Source organism: Molothrus ater, chromosome 22, assembly GCF_012460135.2.
Source record: "Molothrus ater isolate BHLD 08-10-18 breed brown headed cowbird chromosome 22, BPBGC_Mater_1.1, whole genome shotgun sequence".
Taxonomy (NCBI): Eukaryota; Metazoa; Chordata; class Aves; order Passeriformes; family Icteridae; genus Molothrus; species Molothrus ater.
In genome coordinates, this window is record NC_050499.2 from 2725613 (window position 1) to 2752341 (window position 26729).

The 26729-nt window shown below is 51.8% G+C and overlaps 1 protein-coding gene across 1 annotated transcript; it reads right to left on the minus strand.

Moving 5' to 3' along the window:
• On the minus strand, positions 1 to 26435 carry SNX19 (sorting nexin 19). The gene is made up of 11 exons (XM_036397489.1): positions 24389 to 26435; positions 23720 to 23858; positions 23148 to 23248; positions 22880 to 22999; positions 22193 to 22320; positions 20994 to 21090; positions 20571 to 20757; positions 18367 to 18496; positions 6098 to 6282; positions 5311 to 5398; positions 1 to 4041 (listed from the first exon to the last, which is right to left on the minus strand). Exons 1-11 carry the CDS (start codon positions 25910 to 25912, stop codon positions 3909 to 3911), a joined length of 2832 nt encoding a protein of 943 aa, XP_036253382.1. The 5' UTR covers positions 25913 to 26435; the 3' UTR covers positions 1 to 3908.
• Positions 26436 to 26729: the final 294 nt, after the last annotated feature.

Genomic DNA, 26729 nt, shown 5'->3' on the forward strand with positions numbered 1-26729 from the left:
TAAGTTTGAAATAAAGTATTATTGCACACGAGTACATGGGAGTGGAGCTTTGCTCCCCATTTAACAATTAAATGGGTTTTCCAGACAGCAGAATTCCACACAGACTCCAACAGCACCACAAACAGCTGATGCAAAGGGTTGAGTACAGGCAATGGGACAGGCAGTCAGTGCATGGTGGGACTTTTCTCCCCTAAAAACACAATTTAATAGTTATTTAGCTTAGAGTGGTGCCTTGGAGCTCTACACCACTGCACAGTCATACACATCCCTGCTTCCAGGAGCTTCCAGTCAGCTCTGGGAAACTAAGGCAGTGGGAAGGGGAACACTTTACAAACCAGCAAGTGTTGGGCTGGAGGGAGATCACACAGGGCTGAAGGGCCTGGAGAGGCAGAGCTGAGCACCCACCTGAGGCAGGTACTGCTCTTGACCTAATGTGACACAAAGCTGCAACTCCTTCTTGAGGTTAAATCTGGCTGCTCTCACCACCCACCCTTTAGAGAGCTGGCTGGAGCCTTCTGCAAATTCCTTCCACAAATTCCTTCTACAAATTCCTGCAGAAGAAAAGGAGCTTGCTGGGAATATGACACACTGAGCAAGCTTAAGTTTTTTTGTCAACTTTGTTTGTTTTACCAGAGCAGTTTTTTCTAGTCTTAGTCCAATGGAAATAAACTTTCAGCCCACCTGAATGCAGCAGTTTGTATCTGCCACCATTGTGCTCAATTTAATCCCAAAATCACAGTGAGGCAAAGAACTCACAGTAGAAAAAAAAGCTGAGCTTTTTATTGGATTGGTTTTACTCCTTAACAACACCATGCACCATGCAGAGAGGGGCTCCTTGCTCCTGGGCACTTCACCTCAGCTGCAAGGCTGCACTAGGATCTCCCAAGGAGAGGATGGGAATCTGAAGCCCAGTGAGAGCATGAGAAAGGGCTCCAACCCCTCATATCTGAGACAAGAAAGGGAGTTCTGCAGGGCAAAACAACCATTTTGCAATTCAAACTCCTCAGGTCTGTTCCCCACTCCCACTCTGCCTTGAGAGTGCACAGAAATAAATCTCCTTTCTGTCTCTGTCCCAGCTCTTTGTATCTTAACACAGAGGGGGATGGTGCTGCTGGGAGAACCCCAAATCACTGCTGCACCAGCGCAGCAAAGCACCAGCTGCTCCCAAACTGAACTGGCAGAAATCACAGATTATTTCCATCTGGAGGACTGAATATTCAGTCATTTGCATAATTTCACAGATGGGGGTTAAAACCTGGGAGAATTTGGGCTTCCTGGCAAAGGAGAAGTGTCAGCTCATCCTCCCAGTGCACATCCAGTGTGTGTAGGGGCTATCTTAGACTTTTGCCCTAACCTGGAGCTGTCAGTGGATAATTTGTACTCCATGATCCTCTTCAGCAAAGCCTCTTTTAACATTCTCCCTAATCAATGACAGACCTCAGTCCTGGAGCTCCAGAGCCACACAATTCATTGGGAAGCAAGAGCAAACAAGAACAGCAGGAACATCTGGGAAGCCAGCAGGGCTCTGCTGCATCAGCCCTGGCTCAGGGTGCCCTGTCCCCTCCTGACAGCTGGGGTGGCCAATGGAAGCAGGAGGAAAAGGAGGGAAACACAGCCTGGCACTGAAAGACAAGGGGAAGCAGCTATAAACAGATATTTAAGGATTGATCTGAGTCCTGCTTCCCAAAGTGCTGCCTGGCATTTGGGATTATCCCAAAGCATTCTCCACCTCCCTCCTTCTCCAAGCAGGTGGCCAAGCTACCATCTCTGATGAGAAATGGCTCCAATGGTGATGCAGAATTGATTTGCTTCATGACACTGGATTCTGCCTGGTCTTGGGATGTCCTCAGAGCTCCCTAAAAATCGATTTGCTTGCAGCAAAATGATCCCTCTCTGTATTTTCACACCACAGAAGCCCAGAGCAGCTCACAGTGCTGTGTACCCATAATGAAGCAGCTCCTTTGGAAGAGCAGGACAGGCATGTTGGAGTCCCACTGCCTTCTCTCCAAACATGCCATGGAGCATCCAGCTCCAAAAAACTGCAGGCAGTCTGTTCCAGCCTGGAATTCCATGGTTGTGTGGGATGAAAGCGCCTGGTCCTGCAGCACAAACAGCACCTGTGATCCTGCATGGCTCCTGTGTGGAGCCTCCTTTGATCTGCAGAGAACCTTCAGCAGCCCAGGGCAGCACTGCTCAGCCTGTGCTTCTGCCAGAAAATACAGCACAGCAGGTCACCAAGCTGGTCACCAAATGGTCACCAAGCTGGTCAACAATGGTCACCAAGCTGGTCACCAAATGGGTCACCACACTGGTCACCAAGCTGGTCACAAAACTGGGTCACCAAGCTGGTCACCAAGCTGGTCACCAAACTGGGTCACCAAATGGTCACCAGACTGGTCACCAAATGGTCACCAAGTGGGTCACCAAATGGTCACCACACTGGTCACCACGCTGGTCACCACGCTGGTCACCAGACTGGGTCACCAAATGGTCACCAAATGGTCACCAGACTGGGTCACCAAATGGTCACCAAGCTGGTCACCAAGCTGGTCACCAAGCTGGTCACCAAGTGGGTCACCAAACTGGTCACCAAATGGTCACCAGACTGGGTCACCACGCTGGTCACCAGACTGGGTCACCAAATGGTCACCAAATGGTCACCAAATGGTCACCAAGATGGGTCACCAGACTGGGTCACCAAGCTGGTCACCAAACTGGTCACCAAGCTGGTCACCAGACTGGGCTGTGGCTGCATGCCCCGAGTCCTTCAGTACTCCCAGGAACCTGAGACTGCTGAGCAACGTGAAGTGCTCACAAAGCCACTCAAGTCTTGGACAAGCTGGAGAAGCAGCTCCAAATCCCTGGTCCATGAGCTGAGCAGCTTCCCAGAGCCCTGCATGGAGCTGTGGCAGCAGCAGGGACAGCAGAGCAAAGCCCAGTGACACAGCCATGAACAGCAGAGCTCAGGCCGTGCTCCCAGGCCTCACCCACTGCCTGTCCATGACACACACCCACCATTCCCCTGGGCTCAAGGTCCTCAATCCTCTCCCAGAGCTTCCTGTGACAACCAGGCTTGTGTGGGAGCTGATTTACTGCTGTGTCCCACAGGGCTCAGCTCTTCTGGCCTGTGCCTTCCAGGTGATTGTCCCAGGGACTGAAAGGTGACTCAGAAAGCACAACAGAAACGAGTCCTGAAGTCCAGCCAAGCCACCACTCCTCCCTAGCCTGAGGAGTCTCTTTGCCAGGATCCCAGCCTGCCTGCACCTACTGAGAGCCAGAGCAGGGCAGGGAGAAGCAGCTGATCTCTGTCCCTAAGGCAGGGCAGCACCTTTGGCCCCTGCTCTCACCTCCCAGGTATTTGGGCAGTTGGATGCTGAACTTCAGGACATCTCCACACTCCAGGACTTCTCCACACTCCATCCTTTCCCCAGCTTCCTTCTGGTGACACAGCTGGGGCAGAGCAGGCACAGGGCAGGCTGCTCAGACAGCAGGGACAGCCCTGCAGCCCTTCCCTGTCCTGCAGGACCATTCATCAGCAGATCCCAGCACACCAACCCTCAGTGCCACGTGTTCCCTGAAGCCACAAAAGCAGATCTCCTGTGTTCTCTGTAGATGTTAGAGATGTTCAGAAGGGTTTGTGGTTCCTTCTCCAGCTGGTCAGGCTGGTTCATTCCAGGCTCCCCATCAGGTCAGCAATGGAACAGATGCTGCAGAGCATCTCTGGTCCCTCACACTGGGTTTGATCCATCACCCAGCTGACACAGAGAAGCTTGGAAGCAGCTTCATTTAGCACTGGCTGGAGAAATTCCTTACAGGAAGCTCCCAGGCAGGTTCAGTAAAGGATGAAAATCCAATCACTCCATGCCTGTGGCTGCTTCTCTCCTCCACTGCTGGGCCACCAGGCCTGGTTAAAGTGCTGGGACACCTTTGTCTGTGCCACTGCAGGCACATGGTGTGGCAGCTGCAGCCTCAGGCTCCTTGCTGGAGCCCTTCAGAACCAAGAACTCCAGCAGAATGTCCAGGAGGCAGAACACCAGGTGCCTGGAATGGAAAAAAGACAAAGCTTAGGCTGGGCAGGGCGTGGGAGGCAAAGCTCAGCACAAGGAAAGAGTGTTCCAATGCTCAGGGGAGAGAGGAACAATATCAGGCCCCCAGAGAAATGTTTCCAGAGGTGGTTCAGTTTCTTCTCACCTCCCCCAAACCAGTGGGTGTTGAAGTTGCTGAGCAGCACAGAAAACAGAAATGCATCTTCTGGAGCAAAAGATGTTTAACAGGATCACAGGATCACTGGAGGCAGAACAGACCCCTGAGATTCATCAATCCCCACCTTGTCAACCAGCCCAGAGCACTGAGTGCCTTGTCCTGTTGTTCCCTGGACCCTCACAAGATGGGGACTCCAACACCACCCTGGGCAGCCCTTTTCAATGTTTAACAAGCCCTTCAGTAAAGAAATACCTCCTGATGTCCAGCCTGAGCCTCATTTCTCTGCTGTGCATCACCAAACCCTTGCCTTCCAAACTCACAGCACTGGGAATAGACAGAAACACCCCCTACACAGACCTGCAGCTCCTCCAGAACCAAACTAAACCAGGATTTGTCTTACTTCCCTGACATCCACTAACTAAGCAGGCCAAACAACATAATTAACATGACTGGCTTAATAATCTGCAGCCAGACATGCAGATGCCCCCTGATATTGCAAGTCTGGAATAATAAACTGGGTGTTTGGTGCCAAGCAGCACTGGCAAAACCCTGGGCACGGCTCTCAGAGCCCACCAGGGTGAAGAACACAAACACAAACCTGTTTATGACAGCTCTCAGGGCCCACCAGGATGAAGAACACAATCACAAACCTGTTTAGCTCAGAGCCCACCAGGGTGAAGATCACAATGACATACCTGTTTATCACAGGCTCAGAGCCCACCAGGTTGAGGACCACAGTAACAAACCTGTTTATGACAGCTCTCAGAGCCCACCAGGATGAAGAACACAATCACAAACCTGTTTATCACGGGCTCAGAGCCCACCAAGGTGAAGAACACAATCACAAACCTGTTTATGACAGCTCTCAGAGCCCACCAGGGTGAAGACCACAATGACATACCTGTTTATCACAGGCTCAGAGCCCACCAGGTTGAGGACCACAGTAACAAACCTGTTTAGCACAGCTCTCAGAGCCCACCAGGGTGAAGAACACAATCACAAACCTGTTTATGACAGGCTCAGAGCCCACCAGGGTGAAGAACACAATCACAAAGCTGTTTATCATAGCTCTCAGAGCCCACCAGGGTGAAGACCACAATGACATACCTGTTTATCACAGGCTGGCTGAGTGACTCCAGCACCAGGTTCCAGCTCATCTGACACTTACTGGTCCCAAGGATTTCTTGGATCACATCTGGAAGTGTTGGAGACAAAGCTTTGGGCAGTGAATATTTCCACAGCTCAGACTTCTCCTGGTGGGTGCTGGATCAAAGCTCATGATGGTGCTCTGGGGCTGGGAGAGGAGGGAGTGCCAGGAGAGCATTCCTGGCTAGAAGGGCACATACCAGCAGTGCTTTTTCATTCCCAAAGGACAGTGAGGGCCCTTTACACTAATGAAGGAGTTAAAAGTTCAGGCTGCACTCACAGGGATTAGGCAGCAGCTGCTTTAATGCCAAAGGTCCCCGTGTCAAACTTCAAGAGAGGGAAATCCAGTGCAGCTGGGCTTGGGATTTCAGCCCAGTGCAAAAGCCACAGGCTTTGCATGGTGGCTTTGCTCACCATGGGACCCTCTGGCAGCAGGTGGGAGCAGAGCTGTCCTGAGCCCTGCCTCAGTGAGATGGCTCAGAACTGTGAGCACTGAATCATGGCCTGGACTCACATCCCTTCCCTCCGAGCTGGGCTGCTTCCCAAACCCTTACACAAACTATCCAGAACTGGAAAACTCTGGGTTTTGCTTGCAGGAAACCATCAAACCTCAAGGGTCATGAAGGTTTCCCAGTGCCTTGGCACGAGCAGCCTCCATCTCTGTATTTAACCACATTTCCAGAGCTTGAGCGTTCCCCAGCTGCTTTCCTGTCCCAGGGCAGCTGACAAGTCTCTGGGACACACTTACTGGGCAAGATCCCCATCAGGCTCTGCAGGGCCTGCTCTGCTGTTGCCTTCTTCTGCTCCTCTGTCCTGGGGGGTTTAGGCACTGCTGGTAAAACTCCTCCAGGCCAGATGGATTCCTGCAGCAACTGGAGGTACTGGACCCAGCGCTGGGTGCAGGTCAGGGTAACCATCTGCACTTCCAGCCACCTGCAGCAACAGGGAGAGGGACAAAGGTCAGGAAAAGTCCAGCTTGGGAGCCAGCTGGGATATTTCCACCCATCAGGAGGGTTAAATCAGCTTCTTTGGGTTTGTTAACATGCAGTTTTTATGTCTGCGCACCTAAGATTTTCACAAGTATTAATGAGCTGAGTTTTCCATGCACCAAGAGTGGGCTATGTTCCCTGTGTTACTGACAAGTGGGACAAGCAAAGGCCCTACAAAGCCCCATCACCCTGCTAATCACAGGGACCCAGGTGAGTCACTGGTCACTAAAGGAAGCCCAGCTCAGGGATATGACTGGCCTGAAGCTCCTAAGTTATCTCCAAGCACAATCTCAGACAGAGCTGGAGGAACTGGTGCTGAACTCCAAACAACCCCAGGAAGGACTGGAAGGACATGAGCCCCGTTCTGGCAGCCCCTGCTCCTCTCATCAGTCCCTCTGCTACCAAGACAGCCAAGGATGTCTTTCCTGGAGACCAAAACACACTCCAAGGATGACAAGGCATGAATATCCTGATGCTTCACCCCCCTCTCATCCTGCTGTCCATGCTGCCCTGCTGTCCAGTCCTGCTCCATCCACTGACAGCAAGCAATGAAATAACAGAATCCCCAAACTGTTTGATTTTGGGACCTTAAAGCTCATCTCATTCCACCCTGGGCAGGGACACCTTCTACTAGACCAAGCCCCATCCAACCTGCCCTTGGGCACTTCCAAGGATGGGGCAGCCACAGCTTCTCCAGATACCCTGTGCCAGGGTCTGCCCACTCTCACAGCCAAGATTTATTTTTTTTCCCATCCAAAATCCAACAGAACTGCTGATGGTCCCTCCTGCTGGGGCAGGACTGTGCCCTTTCTCAGTAACCACCTGCAAATCCCCAAATCCCTGCTCCCCAGAAGGGCTCAGGGGGTTTGCAGCTGCACTGGATGATGTGTCCCCACCACCCAAGGGCTGGCCAGGCACAGTTTCTAAATCAACCAAATGGATGGACCCTCTTGCCCAGATGTGAAATCACATCCTAGTCACAGCACAGGCCACAGCCATCAGTCACAACTTGCACTGCCTAAAATCTTTGCCCTCAGGATGGGGAGAGGTGTGACCGTGTTCACAGGGGTCTGAGGATGAGGGAAGAGACGAGGATCTGACTCCATGTTTCACAAGGCTTGATTTATCATTTTATGATATATATTACATTAAAACGATACTAAAAGAATAGAAGAAAGGATTTCCTCAGAAGGCTGGCTAAGAATAGAACAGGAAGGAATGATAACAAAGGCTTGTGGCTCGGACTCTCTGTCCGAGCCAGCTGGCTGTGATTGGCCATTAATTAGAAACAACCACATGAGCCCAATCCCAGATGCACCTGTTGCATTCCACAGCAGCAGATAACCATTGGTTACATTTGTTCTTGAGGCCTCTCAGCTTCTTAGGAGGAAAAATCCTAAGGAAAGGATTTTCCATAAAAGATGTCTGCGACAGAGAGGCCGTGGATGAATCCCACAGGAAGGTTTAGCAGGGCTCAGGGTGCAGCCCTGCTGGGGCTGTTGGCCTCACTGGCAGGAGGCTCTGGAGCAAAGCTGGGAGTGTCAGCACAGCACTGGGGTAGGGAAAAGCCTTGTGATTCTGCCAGTTCTTCAAGATTCCCAGAGGACAGGAGGCAGCCAGCAGGGCCAGGAGAGCCGTTCCTCTTGGCAGCTGCTGTTCGTGCTTGCAATTCCGTCACCACTACGCCCCGGCAGCTCCCAGCACAGCCAAGAGCCCTGCCAAGGCAAACTTTATTTAACCTGCACTCTGCCAGACTGTCTGCATTCTTCCTGGGAGAGGCACTCGGGCCAAGGGTGTCCTTCCCCACACAGCTGGGCACTGGGGAACAGCAACACCCCAAGGAAAGCAGGTTGGCATCATGTGGGACAGGACTGAGGAGTGAGCAGGAAATGAGGTGTAAACGGTGATTCTTGAGGGATGCTGTCCTGGTTTAGGGCAAATTTGGGAGAAAACCTCCAAAGGGGACCCCTCCAGAAAGCAAACCCACATGGCCCCTGTGCCCAACCAGTTTGGGAAGGATTCCTCAGACAGAAGTGGAAGGAACCTGTTTATTTAACAGGCAAAGCACCCCCAGCACACAAAATGAACAATACCAGGTGACACCACTCTGTCACCGCTCTGAAAAAGATGGCAAATTCAGAAAGTCTCTCTTGGGGGTGCTCACTCTGATATCAATCCTTCCAGCACTGGGAAAGGCTGCTGCAGCCACAAGGTGCAAACTCTCGGTGCTCCCCAGGTCCCATTCCAGAGCAGGTTCAAATGGTTCCAAGAAAGGGAAAGAAAAACAGTCCAGGGGAAAATTCAGACTGCTTAACTAAACTAATGAGCAGGAGCAAAAGCAAGAGCAAAGCAGGAGCAAGAGCAAAAAGCAAAAGCTGCACTATGTACTGCCCTGTCTCTGTGTCCTGCTGACCACTGAGGGAGTGAGCAGGCTGATAACAAAACAAAATAAAGCTTTGCTCTTCAGAGCCAGTCTTGAAGGCACAGAATAACATCCAGCAAAAACAGAACACAGGACTGGGGATACAAGCATCATAACATCACCCCAGGACAGATGCACACCTAGGAAATGCCAGCTGGAAAGCAAAGGACATGAAAAAACCTGCAAAGGATCTCAGTGCAGTGGTAAGGCCTGGAATGTCTCAGAGCCAGGGACACAGGTGATGTTGCCAGTGCTCCCAGGAAATGGGAAACACATCCTTCATGCTCAGCATTGCCATGGACACAGAGTGTGGATGCTGCTGCCAGGTAAGGCCAGAGGTGCAAACCTCCCACCTGGCTTAGAGGACAAAATGTCATACCCCAGCCCTGCCTGGGAAAAGCCATGTTGGAAATACAATGAAAAGGGTTTTAATCTCCAGCCATCAGCAGATTTTAACACTCTGGATCATGGTAAACCCTCCAGCTATTCCCAAGCAAATTAAAGTGTTAAACTGTGACTTCTCTAGGGGCAAGAGTTTTCATTAACACAGATTTTCATTAACAGGGTTTTTCATTAACATGTTTTCTTACACAACCCCCTCTCCTAGCTGAGAAAACATCTGACAAGCAACAGAAGTTCAGAGACTTGGGGACAGAGCTGCAGAGTCAGCCCTGCACCAAGGGGGATCAGACTGAACATGGACTCCAACCTCATTACAGCAACAGCCACCTTCCAGCCTTTAAAAGGTTGCAGAAAGCAAAGAACAAGCTTTTTATTTTTTCTTAGAGTTCCTAAAATAGCAAAAAAATCAAGCAAATAGTGAACAGAGAGAAAGTTGAACCTACAGAGAACAGCACACATTTCCAGACAGCTCAAGAGCAAGCTGAGAACTGACAAATGCTGGAAGGCCCCACACAAACAACCTCCTGTATGTCCCTAAACCCACCAGAATTAGGCAACAAGGCCCCCAAACAACACCTCTAAATGTGATCTGCACACACTGGGAGCAGGTGAGTGCTTGCAGGTCTGGATTCCCACAGCTGTGAAACACCAGAGATGGGTTTTACTCCTTGGGCTGGCAGCTTTGGGAGGCAGAGGGCAGCACCTGGGAATGGCTCCATGGGTCCTGCACAGCTCCACACAGGCTCCTGTTAGAGGCCAACTTGCCCCATGGTGCTCAGAGAGCTGGGGAAGGAGCAGCCAAACACACAAAGTTTACAAGGAAAAGTCAAGGAACTAAACAGGAAATGGGAGGAGAAAGAAGGAGAAACCAAAGGCAGGTGCAAATGGAACACAGACTAAAGCACCCCTGCTCTGGGCTCCCTTCTGCCTGTGGAGCCATTCCAAAGGCACTGGGAAGAGGAGAATGGGGATTCTGAAGGAGTTTTGAATGAGTTAGAGATGGGATTTCTGAATTGTTTTTGATGATTTGGTTTCTTTTCTTATCTTCTACATAGGCAGGAAGGGTGAGTTTGGCTCACATCTTTACTGTATGGTTCAGGAGGTCACAAGACCTTTAGTTACAAGACCTTTTAAGGATTTATTGACCAATAAAACACTGGTAACAAGGATATTTATGTTTTTGAGTCAATCTTTAAATATTCCATCTTATGGACTCATGCTACAGTGTAAGCTTTCTTAGCTAATCATGTTATGACACACAAACCTACAGTACTGCATTCTAAACTCCTTGTAACTACTTTTATTTTTATATTTTAAACTCTAAAACTCTAAACTTTCTTCTACTTAATTTAATGTGTCTTTGTTTTAAACTATAAATCCACATTGTTGCTTCTGTCATTAAAGTTTGGAAGCCTTTTCCAAGGTCTCAGATCAAATCTTGTGTTTAATTCTAAGCTTTGGCTTACAGGCCCAAAGTTCTGAGAGTTCTTTACATTTCAGATTCTAACAGAGGAGAATCATCAAGACTGGTCCATGTGGCTCTAAATCCATCTGGGAGAACATCTGAGGCTTCAAAAGGAAATCTCAGCACACAGTGACCTGTCATGAAGAGTTTCCTTCCCTCCTCTCAACCACAGTCAATCATCAACACCCATGTTGGGGAATCACACACAGAGGCTGCACCAGCAGCATTAAACTGAGGAGCAAAGTAATTCACAGAATATCCTGAACTGGAAGGGACCCACAAGGAAAGTCAAGTCCAACTGCTGGCCCTGCACAGGACATCCCAAGAATGTCCCCATAACTTCTACACCTGTAGTTGCAACTCAGAGAGAGTCACACCAACTTTATTGAAAATTCCTACCTGAGTAAACCCCAGAAAATGGCAAATTGACCTTTCCATCAGGCAGACTTGCTGCACCAGGATTGGGATTAACCCCTCAGGAACTCCAAATATCTGCAGGTTCAAAGCTGACCTTCACCAGCAGGTCACAGATGATTTTTTGTGCTATTAAAGGCCTAAGCATTTGAGATTCATGTGCCACACTGAAAGCACTCACACACTGCTCTCAGGTAGAAATAAATCCACCACGAAACATAAATAGACCTCTCTTATTTATTTATTATTTTTATTTTTGGATGGTTGATGAGTTACTATTTTCATTCTGCTATTTCATGAAGAAATAGCTTTAATAAGAAAGAAAAAAATAAACCCATCACAGAATCATCTCCTTACACTTCAGAAATAGATAAAGTGACCTCCTGGGCTCAGAATACTTTGATAGTGCCCAATGCAAAGAGCCAGACTGCAAAGGCTACTGAGGCCTGGAAGATAATCTGCAGGGGCATAACTTGCCCATGCTGTAAGGCACCTCTGTTTGAAATAGCTGCTGGTGGAGGAATGAAATGGCTGCTAAAAAAGAGCCAAATTAATGCCATGGTTCAAGCTGGAACTCCAAGGTCAGCTGAAGGGGTCCATTAGGATAAGAAGGGCTGGGAATGAAAAACAAGGGCTGGGGGTGCAAACCTTGGCCTTCCTCGGGCTCCCAGGAGGGAGGAAAGGCAGGCTGAGAGTCAGGAACAGGTAAATGGGCTTGGTTTTACCTGGCTGGAGCCTCTCACTTAACTGGACTGTCCAGAGAGCTCAGCCCAGCAAGTAAAGCCTGGACAGGCTGGATTTGCTTAGTCTGGACATCAAAGATGTACTAAGAATGAAGAAAGAGATGCAATACTCTGCAGATTTACACCCACCTGCCAGGAATGGGTAAAGCTCTGCTTGTTTTGTCCATCAAGGTGAGGATAAAAACTGAGATCACTTCAGCTAAGGAACAGTCAAGTGAAGTATGCTGACTGTAACTGAAACCTGAAACAATAGCAATTGTGATTTCCTCAAACCCAGGGCTTTTAAGGATTTAGATAAACACAAACTGAAGGCCAGGCTAGAAGATGACAGAGAGGAGAAAGCCTCTCTGCTTTAGCTGCAGAAATACAAACAGCTCTACAAATATACATGAACTAGCATGTCCAGCTCAAGCCTGACTGCTGCCCACCCCAGAACATGGCCCCCCTGCCCTAAGGAATACAGTGTGGAGATCCAGAAGCTCAAAAAGGCCTCTGGGACCAACGCAGTGAAAAGGATTGAAGAAAAAAAGCAACATCTGGAAAACACGAGGCATTCAAGCATGACTCTGAAATTAAGAAAGTCTGGTGCTTGAATCACCAGACCATCCCTGCCTTACCAGCCCTTGTTCCCCAAATTCCTCCTCAGATAATGCACGAGATTATCCTTAACTCAAGGGTTCAAGAGGAGGAACATTGCAGTGCTTTGACAGCAAAACTTTCCTGAGGAAACCTTGTAAAAATGAAGCAGCAGCTGCAGTGGGCACAGCAAGAATAGAAAAACACAAGTGGAGAATTTTTGCCCTGAGGCTCAGCTTTCAGCACCTGCTACCTGAGCCTAAATCCACCTTCTCCACACAGCAGAAATGTGCAGCATGCTCATCTCAGCACCTTCAATGCAACCTCACACTTGGTCCATGGGTAAACCCTGTGCTGAGGAAAGAAAAGGCAAAAAAACCTCCATAAATGAAAGGACAAGAAGCATCCTGAGGTCTTTTAAACTCCTGCACGAGTTCTCCTTCTTGAAATGTTCCTCTCCTGCTGCCCTGTGAAGGTTTAGAGCTGCAAAGAACCTGTCCTGGACCTGGCTGGCTTCCCACCTTTCCTACCTGCTTGACCCAGGCAGAAACCCTGGGAGATGTGGGGCAGAGAGGAAGAAAAAGAAATCCTTCTCTTCTGCAGGCAATCATTCAGCCCTGCAGGGAGGAAAGCACCCCTTGGTGCTGGGATTTCTGTGCCATTTCATGTGTTGCTCCCTCAAAACACACCTGCTGCATGAAGAAATCGTGGAAACTCACAGGGCTGCAATGGCTTCACCCTGCAGGGAATGAAGCATTGCTTTTCCCAGCTAGATCTTCCTGAGATGCCCTGGGGCTCAGGGAAGGGGGGGAAAGGTATGTGATTAAAATAATCATCCCCAAACTCTCTTGATTTCTCACAAAGCATCCTGGCTTTTGATAACATCTTCTTCAAGTATTTATTGAGCCAATTAAGCTCTCAGTGGTGCCCCAGGGAGAGGCCAGGCTGTCTCAGCCAGACCCTGCTTGGAACAATTGCTTCATTAGCCCACTTCAGAATCAAAATACATAGATCCACTATTAACCCTTCTAAAACCAGGCAAAACTAAAACCAACAGGGAGACATTACTTCCACTCAATCCTTTTCTTCTTTGTTCTATTTGAACTAGGAAGTTGTTGAGCTTTTTTAAATCCAGGAAGAAAGCTGGCATGTGCAACCGTTGAAACAGAATCAGAGTTAGAATAATGTTGCAATTATTATCAAAGCATGGAGTGCTGGCTTCATTCTAGTGGCTGTTTTTGGAAGAATGCTGCTTCTAGAAGAGGGAAAAAAATTTTGTTTGGGACAGAGATTCAAAGCCAGATCCAAAATTTCCAGGTGCTTGGAGACAACTGAATCGAGGCCCATTTCCAAGCTGATTTTATTTACTTTGCATATACACACACCAAGACACACAGAGTCCTGAAATCACTTTTACTGACATACCACAGGCTGCAGTTCCTGCTGCTCCTCACGGCTACAACACAAACAGCCAAACCCAGAAATGAGGAGTAAGATGCCATGGGTTGGTTCCCTAAATTGCCAACTCTGGTGCTGCTTTTAGGCTTGTTTTTGGGGACAGGGACTTTGCTGCCACATACCTGGGCCTGCCAGCACAGCCTCTCTGTGTGCAGCAGCAAAGATCCTCATCAAACATGCCCAAATCCACTCCCCAGGTAACAAAGCAGGAGAATGAGTGGATTCAGATGGCCCAGCTGCACTGATATTGCATTTCTGCCAGCAAAACTCAGAGGCACCGCCTGAGGCTGCAGTGGTACCTGGCAGCCAGGAAGCCAAAGGGAAGCAGGAGCACAGTCTCAGCTGTCAGACATGGCCCCTCCATGGCCCCAGGGCTGGCAGAGCTCCCTGCCCATGGGCACTGTGCTCCCAGGGGTGCTTGGCTGCTCCAGGGTTACTCAGGGACACTGAAGAGGGGCAGGCATCACTCTCTGCTGGTGGCACTTTCCAGTCAAGAGGATCAAGGTGGCTGCCAAGGGTCTTTGTGCCAGTTCTGTTGGCACAGGGATCAAAGAAAACCAAAGAGAAAATCAGAACAAAGCACTCAGGCAGGAGCTCTCTGAAGCTCCAGACCTCCTTGACTTACAAGTGCCTGTGACACTCAGCCTGACACCAGCAGAGCCCAACACCAAGGTGACAGCATGAACTTGCAGGAACCAGTTCTCCAAGGCATGATGGCCACCTGCAACCAGTCTCAAAGCATCTCTGCCTCTCCACCTGCAGCTCACACAGTCTGGAATGTCACCTCCTCAAATCTTCCAGTTTGGCCAAGGGATGAGGGGACACGGAGGAGCATGGGAATGACCCAAAGCACACAGCAAGTGCTGAGCTCGTGGGTCAGGCAGGGATGATTTGCATTTATTTTAACTCATGCTCAGTGGAACATGACACCAGCAAAGCTGCCTGAGTAGTTCCACATGCTCCTTCCAGGGACAGCCACTTCCGAGCCTGGCACAGACTCTGTGCCCAGCCCTGCTCAGGTTCCAGGGCACAGACAGCCGGGGTGTGCTGAGACACCTTCCCCCCACTCAGTGCTTGGTGGCCATGGCTTGCTGTTGTGCTGCATGGGAAGGAGCCAGGAAAAGCTTACAGACCAGGATCTGCCCCTCAAATCCTCCCAGGTCCATCCTTGGGGTGCTGGCACTCCCCTCTGGAAAGCAGAGGTGGTGGCTGTCACCCTGGCCCCAGCACTGCAGGGCACTGACAGACCCCAGACCTGTGGCCACTGTGGGGACAACTGAGGGCAGGGTGTGGGGTCCCAGCACGCGTGGTTCTCGTGTTTACTGCGTGGTTCTCGTGTTTGCTGTATATTTTTAACACCTCATTGACTCACAAGGCTCTAAAAAGCACCCAGGTTCTCCAAATGCTTCCACCGGAGGCCAGAATAGCCCCACCTCCTCCCCTGTGCCAGCAGGTTCCTGCTGCAGGCTCCCAGGGCAAGAGGAGCTGATCCCTGCAGGGCAGGAGGGAAGGGAGCCGGACAGAGGCGGGAGGGGGCACGGGGTTTGTTTACAGGCACGGACCCAGCACGCAGAGAGGCTGCTGGAAGCAATCCCCGGCCCCAGGGTCATTCCCACTCCCAGCCCCTCCATCCTCCTCTCCTTTCAGCTCCAAAAAAGGCTCACTCCCTGTTACATAATGGGATGGGCTCAGTGCAGACCCGGCTCGCACACGCGGCCGCCCTTTCCTCAACAATCCCTTTTTCGGTCATGGAGCCTTCCTCTCCCACTGCCACCGGCCTGACAGGCAGGAGACTGATGGGGGCTGGCTCCAGGCAGCCCTGCTGGGGAGAACAGGGAAGGAGCAGTGTGCTGGGATGGTCCTTGCACAGAACTGGAGCAGTGTGCTGGGATGGTCCCTGCACAGAACAGGGAATGGAGCAGTGTGCTGGGATGGTCCATGCACAGAACAGGCAATGGAGCAGTGTGCTGGGATGGTCCTTAGACAGAACTGGGAATGGAGCAGTGTGCTGGGATGCTCCTTGAACAGAACTGGAGCAGTGTGCTGGGATGGTCCATGCACAGAACCGGGAATGGAGCAGTGTGCTGGGATGGTCCTTGAACAGAACTGGAGCAGTGTGCTGGGATGGTCCTTAGACAGAACTGGGAATGGAGCAGTGTGCTGGGATGGTCCTTAGAACAGGGAATGGAGCAGTGTGCTGGGATGGTCCTTGCACAGAACTGGAGCAGTGTGCTGGGATGGTCCATGCACAGAACAGGCAATGGAGCAGGTTGGGAGGCCCCACCACCAGTAACAGTGTGCTCACAGCAATCATCTGTGAGCACACTGAATCAATCACCTGAATCATCTTGGGCACTGCCAGCCCAGGGGAGAAAGTCCTCCAAGAGGAGGGGGACTGGCTCTTGGGAGAAACTGGATCTCGTTTCTTGGTGTGAGTTTTGTTGGTTGGTGGTCATTTCTATCACTCTGCACCCACTGTCTCATGCCAGAGCAGAATCCTCATCTGGCAGCTGCAAGAGGGCAGCAGGATCAGCACCTACCCTCCAAATACAGCTGGCAGAGGAGTATCCAGCAGCAGCCCCTCCAAACACTGCCAGGACACCTCCTTTTCATCCCCTACCACTGGCAGGAACAGGGCAGGGTTGAATCTCCTGAAGGGATGATGCTCACTCATACTTTGTGACCAGCAATGGTTGAAGACACAATGCAAATCCATTTGCTGTCCCCTGTTTGTCTGCCTGTTCTCAGAGGCAGGAGCATCAATTCCTTGAACACAGATGCTCCCAGAAGAGTTTCTGGTACTTTCCCCACCTGTAAAGGGTTCCCAGACACAGTGCCAGCCAGAATGGCAGTGCCAGGTCTGGCTGAGCAGTGATCAAGTTGTAAATATTTAAATGGAAGAGAAATATAACCAAATTCACACTGTGTCCCTGGACAGGCAGGTCTGAGCTAGAGACCTTCAGGTCTGCTCAGGACAGCAGTGACCACCTGGGCCAGGAGTGAGTCCAAGTCTCAGGGCCAGGATGAATGGCAAACTGCAGGAAGGCTCCCCATTCCCAGATCTCCACTGTGGAGGTAACTACAGGCAGCAGAAATGGCAGGAAAATGTTCCCTGCAGCAATCCAGGTGCAACACCATTCTGGTGACAGGTCAGCTCTTTCCCCTGTCCCCTGGGATTCCTGACTGTCCCACAAGAGCAGAGCCAGCCTCAACACGTGGATTTCAGCATGGACATGGGGTTTGTTCAAGAGGTTGCAGTTGCACCCTGAACTGATGGAGACACCAAGAAGTCCCAGGGCTTCCCCGTATCAGCCCCAGCCAGAGCTCTGCCTGCAGCACATGTGGGCTCACTCTGAGCTGGTCAAGTGGAGCAGCTACAAACACACATTCCTCCTCACTCTAATCCACCACACAACCCAGGGAGCTCCTCCACCTTCCAGCTCCAGGATGTGCTGTGTGTATCCCAGCTTCTCTAGTGGAAAATGCCAATGCCACGTGTGGGTGCTGCAGGCTCCCTGGGTGACCAGGACACAGCTTATTAGGAGGTGATGATGTGCCTGTTGAAGCTCTCATACCTCTGTGCTTACATACACAGATTGGGTTGCAGCTTGTTCCCCAGAGGCCAGAGCCCCATTCTGGAGAAGTGGGAGCAGCCCCCACCTCCTGCCACTGAAGGAACAGGCCAGGACTGAAGGGACAGCAGTCCCTGACCTCAAAGCACTTTGGCAATCTCTGCTGAGGGCAGCTCAGGTTACCAGCTCTGTTATAATGAGCTGCCCTGCACATTCTGATGCTGGCTCTGGATGCCTGCAGGAGAAGAAAGGGCACAGGAGTGGGAAAAGCACTGCTCCAAGACTCTCCCAAGCCCTTTAGGGAAGGCTTTCCTTGTGCTCTAAAAAACCACATCCTCAGCTAGTGATAGTCACCAACCTACACCAAAAAACAGGAATTCTCTGTTTGTGTGTCTTGGCCTTGAGCCTTACCACCCAGAGGCCCTGGCCCCAGGAAAGCTTGGCAAGTCCAGCCCAGCTGGAAAGGAAGCCTGTCCCCACTCCATGTGTGGGTCCCTGCCCCAGGCACAGGCAGAGCAGAGGGTGCAGCAGTGAGAGCAGAGACCACACTCTGAGCTGTCACTGTCACTGTCACAGGCCAGGCTCTCCCTGAGCCTGTTTATTCTACTTCTGCAGAAGGAACAAGCTGAAGCCCTGGGCTGCACAGAGCAGGAGGCCAATCCTCCCCAGAGAGCCCCAGAGCTGGGCACTGCTGCCCTTGCATGAGCCAAGACTCCCACTCCCAGGGCTGGATCTTCCCTTTCCCTGATTTCAAGGGACAGGAGGCTGCCCATTAGAGCTGCTGACAGAGAAAACAGCTCCTGGTGCAGACCTCTAAGGTGTTAACTCCCCATTCATGGAGCACCTGCTTTACAGAACCTTGTTGGCTGGTGCACACACAGCATTTATCTGCATTCAGACACAAGCTCCACTTCCAGCTGTGACTCCAAAGGGAATGCCTCTCACAGAGCAGCCAGGCTGGTCACTCTGGCCTTACCTTTGAACAAGGGTCCCAAAGAGCACGTTGAAAACCTTCTGGATGTTCTCTGTGCACAGCCAGCCCCAGTGATCCACCAGCACCAGACGAAGCACGTCCAGGGCCAGGTCAGCCAAAGCTGTCTCGGAGTCTGCCAGGAGGAAGAGGAGGGGCAGATGAAGAAACCACCTCAGGGCAAATCTGGTGAAAAGCATCATCCCAAACTCACTCATTTCTCCCCAGCCTGGCCCTTTGCCCACACACAATGACCTGCTGCAGCCTAGCCAGCCTGGGACCTGCCCTCCCCACTCTGATTTCCACCTCATCCAGGCTGCCCCAGTCTCCCACCAAGGGATGCACCAAAGGCTCAGTTCCTCCTCAATTAAACAGTGCGATTATCAAATCCCAGTCCACGTGTCCAAAACAGGTGACAGAGCAGGTGGTGACTGCAGCCAGGAAGAGGTGCACTGCTGAGGACGATCATTCTGCTCTTGCCCATTCCTTCCCCTTCTTCCAGCAGTTTTCCAGGCCCTGGGCTCTGTTGGTGGCTGTGGGCTGCCATCGTGTGGCACATCCCAGGCTTGGCAGGAAGGGGGATGAAACACATCTGGATAAACCAGATTTACCAGTTAAAGCACAAACCCACACACCTACCCAAATATCTCTGCTGTCATGAGCCTGGGACACCAAACCTCCCTCTGAGCCTCAGGGGGATGTCAGAGCCTTCAGCAAAAACAGTTTCTACTTACTAAGGAATTACTTTCATGCTGTTTGGCCCTGAGGTGTTCTGCTGAACAAGCTCAATGATGTGCCACAAAACTGCCCCAGACTGCCACTCCCAGGCCACCACCCCGGCCTGAGGCTGCTGCCTCAGCTCTGTTGTCCAGGTGAGATCCTGTGCAGCAGCTTTTCCTAATTTGGCTCCCCTCATGCCTCATCTTCCAACCTCTCTGTCTACAGAGACAATTACACTCACAATTTACTGCTGGAAATAAAGGGAAGAGGGATTCTGGACCCCACACCTCTCCTCCTCTGCTCTTCCTTTTCCTAAAAGCTGGACTAATTAATTCCAGGATTTCACTTGGAAAAGACAGGGCAGTTGGCATCTCTTGCTCTGGGCCATGCATAAGTTACTGCCCACTTGCTCTGCCCCCTGAGACTTCCCAGTGCAGTCTGGAGCTTCCCCAGAGCCTCACACACGGAGCATCCTCAGCAAGCTGTTTATTCCCACAGCATCCAAATCCTCTTCCTCAGAGAGCTGCTGGCCAACCACTTCCCAGAAGTCACTCCATGAGCAGATATGGACATGGGTTTGCCTTTTTATCCAAACATTTGTTTTCCTCACCCTGCCAGTCCAGCCTGAAGCATCCCAGACCTGCAAGCATTTGAGATCACTGACATTCCATTTCCCTCGGAGTTCAGCTAACTTGGCCTGCCCTGTGCAGAACCCTGGCCTCCAACTCCAGTCCTGCTTCCCCAGAACCACGGGCATGTGCTCCAAGATTACAGGCAAAGCTGGTAGCACAGGCTGGGTTTCAGAACACCAGGCCTGTCCTGTCACAAACACGTGCTTTCAGTCAGAGCCTGCCAAACTTGAATCACTGGAGAGAAGGTTTTTGGGAAGTTCCAGTTGATACAGCTCAGCTATTCCAAGAAAAAAAGATTGGGGAACATATTTTTGCATGTGTCCAGGATAATCTTGTAACTGTTCTGGGGCAGCCCTGTGCTTCAGAGGAAGATTCTAGAAGCAGAAAGGGAACATCATTCCTTGAACTGAGATTACATTTGTGCCACTCCCATCAAATCTATCTGAACCTAATCTCAGAGGTCCTTTTACAGTGTATAGACATATCAAGGCTAACTGGAAACTACCAGGAAACTGTAATTTGGCCCATTTTTAGTTTGTAAGAGCTTGATTTTAGAACACTGCCAGTTTAAGCAGCATGTCCTTAAGAAACCTCTTTGTGCAGTGACTGTGCTGAGCACACCAGGGTGAAGATCTGCACTGACACAACTGAGCCAAAACCCAGTTTGCTCCCACCAGCCACAATACCCAGAGCAATCACCAAACAGCACTGGAAAACCTAATTTGCTTTCCCTTCAATCAAGATACTACAGTCAGGAGATCAGGTCCTGAAGACTTTTCAAGCTGAACCTGCAGATGTTGGAGCTGCTGTGGTACCGAGGGGGAGAAATTCAAGCACTGAGAGAGGGGCTGAGCTCACCAGAGTCAGTGTCTGGATGTCCTCCCTGCTCTGCTGTGCTCAGCCCATCCATTTCTTCCTGCACAGAGATTTCCTTGGCTTCTCTGCCTCCCTGGCCTTCAGGAGCTTTGCTGGGGACTGCTTCCAACAGCTTCTCCTGCTTCTGGATGAAGGATTCCATAGCAGCCAGTGACAGGGTGCCAGAGACCTACAAAAGTGGGTTAGTGCCACAGAGCTTGGGGTCTGCAGTGCCCAGACAGCCTCCACCTCTTGGTTTGCACCCAGGTGTAGCCAACAGCACAGCCAGGGCTGCTTATTGTTCTTCTGCCAAGAGCTGGCATGTGGCAACAAGGCTGCAGCAGCCGCAGCCCTGGTGGATGGGATTATTCCCAAACAGGGCAGTGGTTGGGGTTCTGAAAGGATTAGAAGAGGATCTGAACTTACAGCATTGCCCTCCCTGATGGAGTACACGATCCTGTCATGAGCTTCACTCACACTCAGCACTGGAGTGATTTTACTGGATGAGAACCTCAGCCTGGACCTGAAAAGCAGAGCCATGGCACAGTCAGTTTTCTCTGCAAGCTGTGAGTCATGAGTTTTCCAGCCAGCTAAGATATCTGATTAGACCTGAAGTGGTTCAAAAAAAGCATCTGCCTCCAGGATAACTCAGAGCTGACAGTGAAACCCCACAACAAAAGCTGTAAAGCACTTTTTCTCTCGCACACCTGAGCTGAGCCAAGGTTTTCCAGCATTCCATAAGGAGCTGTAACACAGATGCTGATAGGGAGATGTAGGCAGATGTCAGCAAGGTGTGAGCACTGCAGCACACACAGGGAAGTGTTCAGAAAAGCCTCTGAGATGAAATACACTCAGCAGGATTGTGAAATGCAATTATAAACACTGACAAAAAGAAGGATAAAAAAGGACATCGGGATTTTGGGACAAATTGTAAAATAGCCTGTTTATCAGTAAGGAATGTCCTTTTCAGCCAAAATGGTTCGAAACTTGTACTTTTTGAGTTTGTCTTTCTGTCCAAAGCAGCTTTTTCCAGCAAAACATCACTTTTTGGAAAGAAATAGCCATACTCGTGCAGAATCTTCCTTCCTTGGTGAGGGAAGAACCACTGATGAGACAATCACAATGAGACTGGGCACTGTCAGCAGCACCAACATTTGGTGAGGAACATACATGAAACTATCTTAAATATTACTCATAAACAGCTATTTAAATGTTTTCTGGGCAGGGCCACTGCTGGAACATATGGGAGAGGCAGGAGGGAACTTTCAGGTAGATAATTTACAGCTGTATTTTGCAATTACTCTCTGCATATATTTAAGGTTAAAAAGCAATTCCTCAGGACCATTAGCGGCTCTGCTGGCAAATGGCAACACCTCAGAGCTCCTTTAGGAAGAAACCTATCTTCTGTGGAAACCTGAGCATTCCTGGGAAACCCTTTAGATAAACTGGAGCTCAAATAGTTGTGTTCAGCACGGGAAGGAGGAAGTAATTCAGCTTCAGAACAGAATTTACTGCCCGACACAGAATTTACTACCCAACACATAAAGCCCCAAGTCGGTTCTTCCCCACCATGGGCTCAATTTGTGCATTAATCCCTTGTCCTGCAAAGCTGAGGGAGCCCTTACTTGCTTTTCTTCCCGTCTGTTTGGGATTTCCCATCCACTTCTGACTCACTCAGATCCTCCGTGGGGCTCTGGGGCTCTGACCTGGGGAACGCTGTCTTCAAGGTGTCCACGATAGCATTGACAACAATCTGCAAAGCCAGCCTTTAATTACTGCCTTTAATTAGTGCCTTGATCCTCGTTACTTACACACATCAAGAGTTTTGAGACTTGCACTGGATTTTCTATTAAATAGAAAGAACTGGATTTTCTATTAAATAGTAAGAACCTATTAATCAGTTCTTTAACACGAACTCTGACCCTTTATGGGTTTCTGGGCAAGCTCAGCTCCAAAGAAAGGGTTTTGCCTTCCAGGAGACACTGAAGCCTAGGAAGCGTCTCTGGAGGCAGCTGGAAAGGGCTCAGGTAAGCAGCTCCCCATTTTTCCCACCTTGTCTATCCTGGAGACAAGGATATTATTACTGCCTCTAATTACTGCACTGATCCTTGTTACTTACATACGTCAGGAGTTCTGAGACTTGCACTGGATTTTCTATTAAATAGGTTCCTTAACACAAACTCTGACCCCTTATGGGTTTCTGGGCAAGCTGAGCCCAGCTCCAAAGGGCTCAGGTAAGCAGCCCCCAACTTAGGAAGCATCTCTGGGGGCAGCAGGAAAGGGCTCAGTAAGCAGCTCCCCATTTTCCCCACCTTGTCTATCCTGGAGACAACGAAAGGCTTCTTGACAAAAGCGATCCTGGCGTCGGTGTTGAGGGCCAGGAATTCCTGCACCTCCTCACTGTTTGCAATCTCAGGGACTGCACACAATTGCTGCAAGGACAGATGGAGATTCAGATCATTTCAGAGTCAAGCTCCCAGCCTGATTGTGTAATGTGGAAGAGACATGGTATGCTCCACTGTCAGCACAAAGCTGTCCTGAGCTCTGCTTTTAGCTCACAAGGGCACACGAACATCTCACCTTCAGGAAAGATTCCAGCAGACTTTTCCTGGCTTCCACTTTATCGCTGTCCATGTTTCCAAATGGCAGATCAGGGAACAGTTTCTTTGGTCCTTTGATGTCTACAAAGGAAACAAACCCACAGCTTGAGAGAACTGCAAAATTACAGTAACCTTAATTTAAAAGACTTTTAGATAATAATATAAAAAAAAATCAAAATTCAAAATTAAAATTTTAAAATCTAAATATAGATTTTTTTCTTTATTAAAACCTGAATATTCTAATGATTAGGCTATCCCCACACACTGCCTGGCATCAGCCCAAGGTAATACACAGACACCAGTGTTGTATGCACTGTTAAGGTGCTAAACTGCAAAGCCAACTGTCATGGAATGGGAAGAGGAATGGTTTGAAATTCCAGAAAAGATTAATCATTCCTCCAGCCAGCTCTGCACAGAAGACTGGAGGATGTGGGCAGGAGACACAGCCCAGCATCCAGAGCTGCACGAGCAGGGCAGGAAACCCTGGGAGCAGAGGGACAGGGAATGGGAGAGAGGGAGAAGGATTTGCTGGGGGCCACTGCAGGCACTGACTTTTCAGGAACTTGCGGAGCTCCGGCTTCTCCTCCAGCCGCGTCTGCAGGTTGAGGAACTCGCGGTAGCGGCGGTTCACGGTGTGATAAGCCACCTGCTGCAGGCTGCCTGCTGCCTCGCCCTCCAGGGCTGTCTCATACTGAGGAGGAAGGCAAAGGCATCATCCTGACACATCCTAAAACAGCCCTGCTCCCCACTCAGTCCCCAGGCCCCCCCCAGCAGTTCCACAGTCAGCCCTTCCCTGAAGAGGAAGGAACCAATCATGAGGGAACAAAAGCAGGAAAAGATTCAACCAGCCCCACGGGAATCCCAAACAGCCACGGTGCCTGGTATTTCCCCACTACCAGACTGTCCAAGTGAGTTTTTTGGGAGTTTGTGGTCAAACCAATCAGTGCTGAAATTTGAATATTGGCACTTGGTGTGGCTGCTGAGGACATGGATATGCCTCTGGGAACACAGGGGGTTAAAAGTCGCATCCTTCTGGTCACATCTCATAGCAGAAACTAGGGAGAATATATTTTCATGGGGGCACTGGCACTGCACCAGCGCCAAACCATGACACAGACAAAATTTATTGTTCAGACCCACAAAGAGCAAGTCCTCACTGCAAACAGCAGCCCAGGTGGTGGCAGGGATGTGGGGAGGTGGTGGTGCTCGGGGAGCCCTTACCTTGACAGTGTACAGGGTGTAGGGGTGGAAGCCAGTCCCGCTGTGCTCCCGGGCAGTGATGGTCCCGGTGATCCGCAGGTTCTGGATGACCACCGGCCCCTCGGGGCTGCTCAGGGGCTCGAAGCTGAAGGTGCTCATGGAAGCTGTTGGGGAGGATGACAGCAGGGGCAGGCTCTGCCCGGGCTCTGGGGGAAATGGTGCTGGGCCCTCTGCTGCGCCCAGATCTCTCCCCAGGCTGGAGGGTCTTTGTGAGGAGAACCTCCTGGGGACAGCTGGGCTTTCCTCCTCCTTCTCAGCTGCTGGCTCGATCTGGATGTCAGGGCAGGAGCTCAAAGCAGAGGTGGGGAGCAGGCCAACATCTGAGCTGGGGCCAGGGCCGTGGTCCAGGTCCCCCGTGCCATCCTCCGAGGCAGGTGCTCCCTCTGGCACAGGAGGGTCCTGGGGGGGCTCATCAAGGAGCTCTCCAGCAGGCGAAGGAGCCAGCAGCTCCACGTCCTGCCCCACATCAGGCGCTGGGGATTCCGGCTCCAAACCCTCACAGGGGAAGAGGGATCCCAAGGCCTGGGGGCGCAGGAAGGGTTCCTCTGCATGGCATGACCTGCCCGCCTCCTCTCCCTCCTCTCCAGCAGCCCCTGCCTCTCTCCTGAGCCCCTCGGCAGCCCTTGGGGAGGGGGAGAGCCTGGCGAGAGCTGTGTCCGTCTGTGCCGGGAAAGGCAAGGAATCCGGCACTGGGGGTGCAGGGTGGGGCTTCCCACCCCGGGGCTTCTTGGAAAACGCCCCAATGAGCAGCAGGTTGATCCAGTCGGGATCAGACATCTTCCTAATGGCCGGCAGCAGCACGTTGCAGGCCACCAGCTCCACCACCACGAAACGTCCCGTCCGTGTCTCCAGGTGCGGCCAGGGCACCAGCGCCCGCAGCAGCGCGTCCACGGCGGCGCGGGCAGAGCCCACCTCGGCCGCGGGGCTCAGCAGCGCGGGGTGCGGCCCTGCCAGCCGGCTGTACTCCTTCCACAGCGTCCGGCCGCCCTTGGGGTCAGCCCTCAGGGCATCCCGAGCCCGCAGGAAGCTCTGCAGGTGCTGCCCGCAGAGCAGGAGCAGGCGGCGGGCCAGGGCTCGCCGGTCCACCCGCTTCATCCGCCGCCGCAGCTCCGCCGCCAGCCCCAGCATGGCCTTCTCCACCTCGGCCTCGAAGGCCGGCTCTCTGCTCACCGTGCGGTACCACGAGGCCACGAAATCCCGCACCACCTTGCGGACGGTGCTGGCGATCTCCTTCTCCAGGCGGGCCTCGTCCGCAGGGCTGCCGGCCGGGGCCCGCAGGGAGCTGAAGAAGCGCTCCAGGCGCAGGCGGCGGCCGCGGGGAAGCAGGGCCGGGGGGCCCAGCCAGCCCCCCAGCACGGCCAGCGCCCCGCACAGCAGCCCCAGCGCCCGCAGGTCCAGCAGCAGCTGCAGCGCCAGCAGCCAGCCCAGGGCCACCAGCAGGGCCAGCAGCGGCCGGCGGGACCCCGAGGGGCCGCGGGCGGGCATGGCGGGGCGGGCAGCGGCTGTCACAGCCGGGAGGGTGGGCAGCGCTGCACGGCGCAAACCCCACCGGGCGCGGCAGGGCCCGGCCTGGGCTGCTCGAGCGGGGATCGGGGGCTCAACCACCCCGAAACCTCGGCGGGCACTGGCGCTCAGAGCCCAGCGGACAGCGGGGCTCGCACAGCCCAGCAGACCGGGAACCCTGACTGGGCTCCGCGGCGCTGCCTCCCGGGCCCCCACACCGGGCTCCTCATCAAGCACTGAGACCGAGCAGAGCCCCCAGGCCGGGCCCTCGCCGAGCGCTGGGGCTGGGCACAGCCGAGCCTCTTACCGGGCACCGGGGAGAGGCACGGATCCCGCCAAGCCCAGTTCCTCTGGGGCTGACAGAGCCCAGCAAACCGGGAGCCGTGATCGGCTATCCACAAGGGGACGGGTCCCTCACCGCGTACCTCAAGCCCCACCGCCCAGACCCCCTCCCGAGCAGCGGCACCCGGCACACCGGGAGCCCCGGGCCGCACTCACCGCCCGAGCCCTCCGCCGGCACCGCCACCGCTTCCGCCCGCGCTTCCGCTTCCGTGCGGCCTCCACACAGCGCCGCCCAGCGGGCCGGAGGTCTCACCGCAGTGTCCCATTGTAAGCGATAAAATATTATTATTATTATTATTATTATTATTATTATTATTATTATTATTATTATTAGTAGTAGTAGTAGTAGTAGTAGTAGTAGTAGTAGTAGTAGTAGTAGTAGTAGTATTAATACTATTAATAATAGTAATCCTCTGTTGGAGAGCTGGGAAAGGGGAAGGATGAGTTGTCCTTGCAC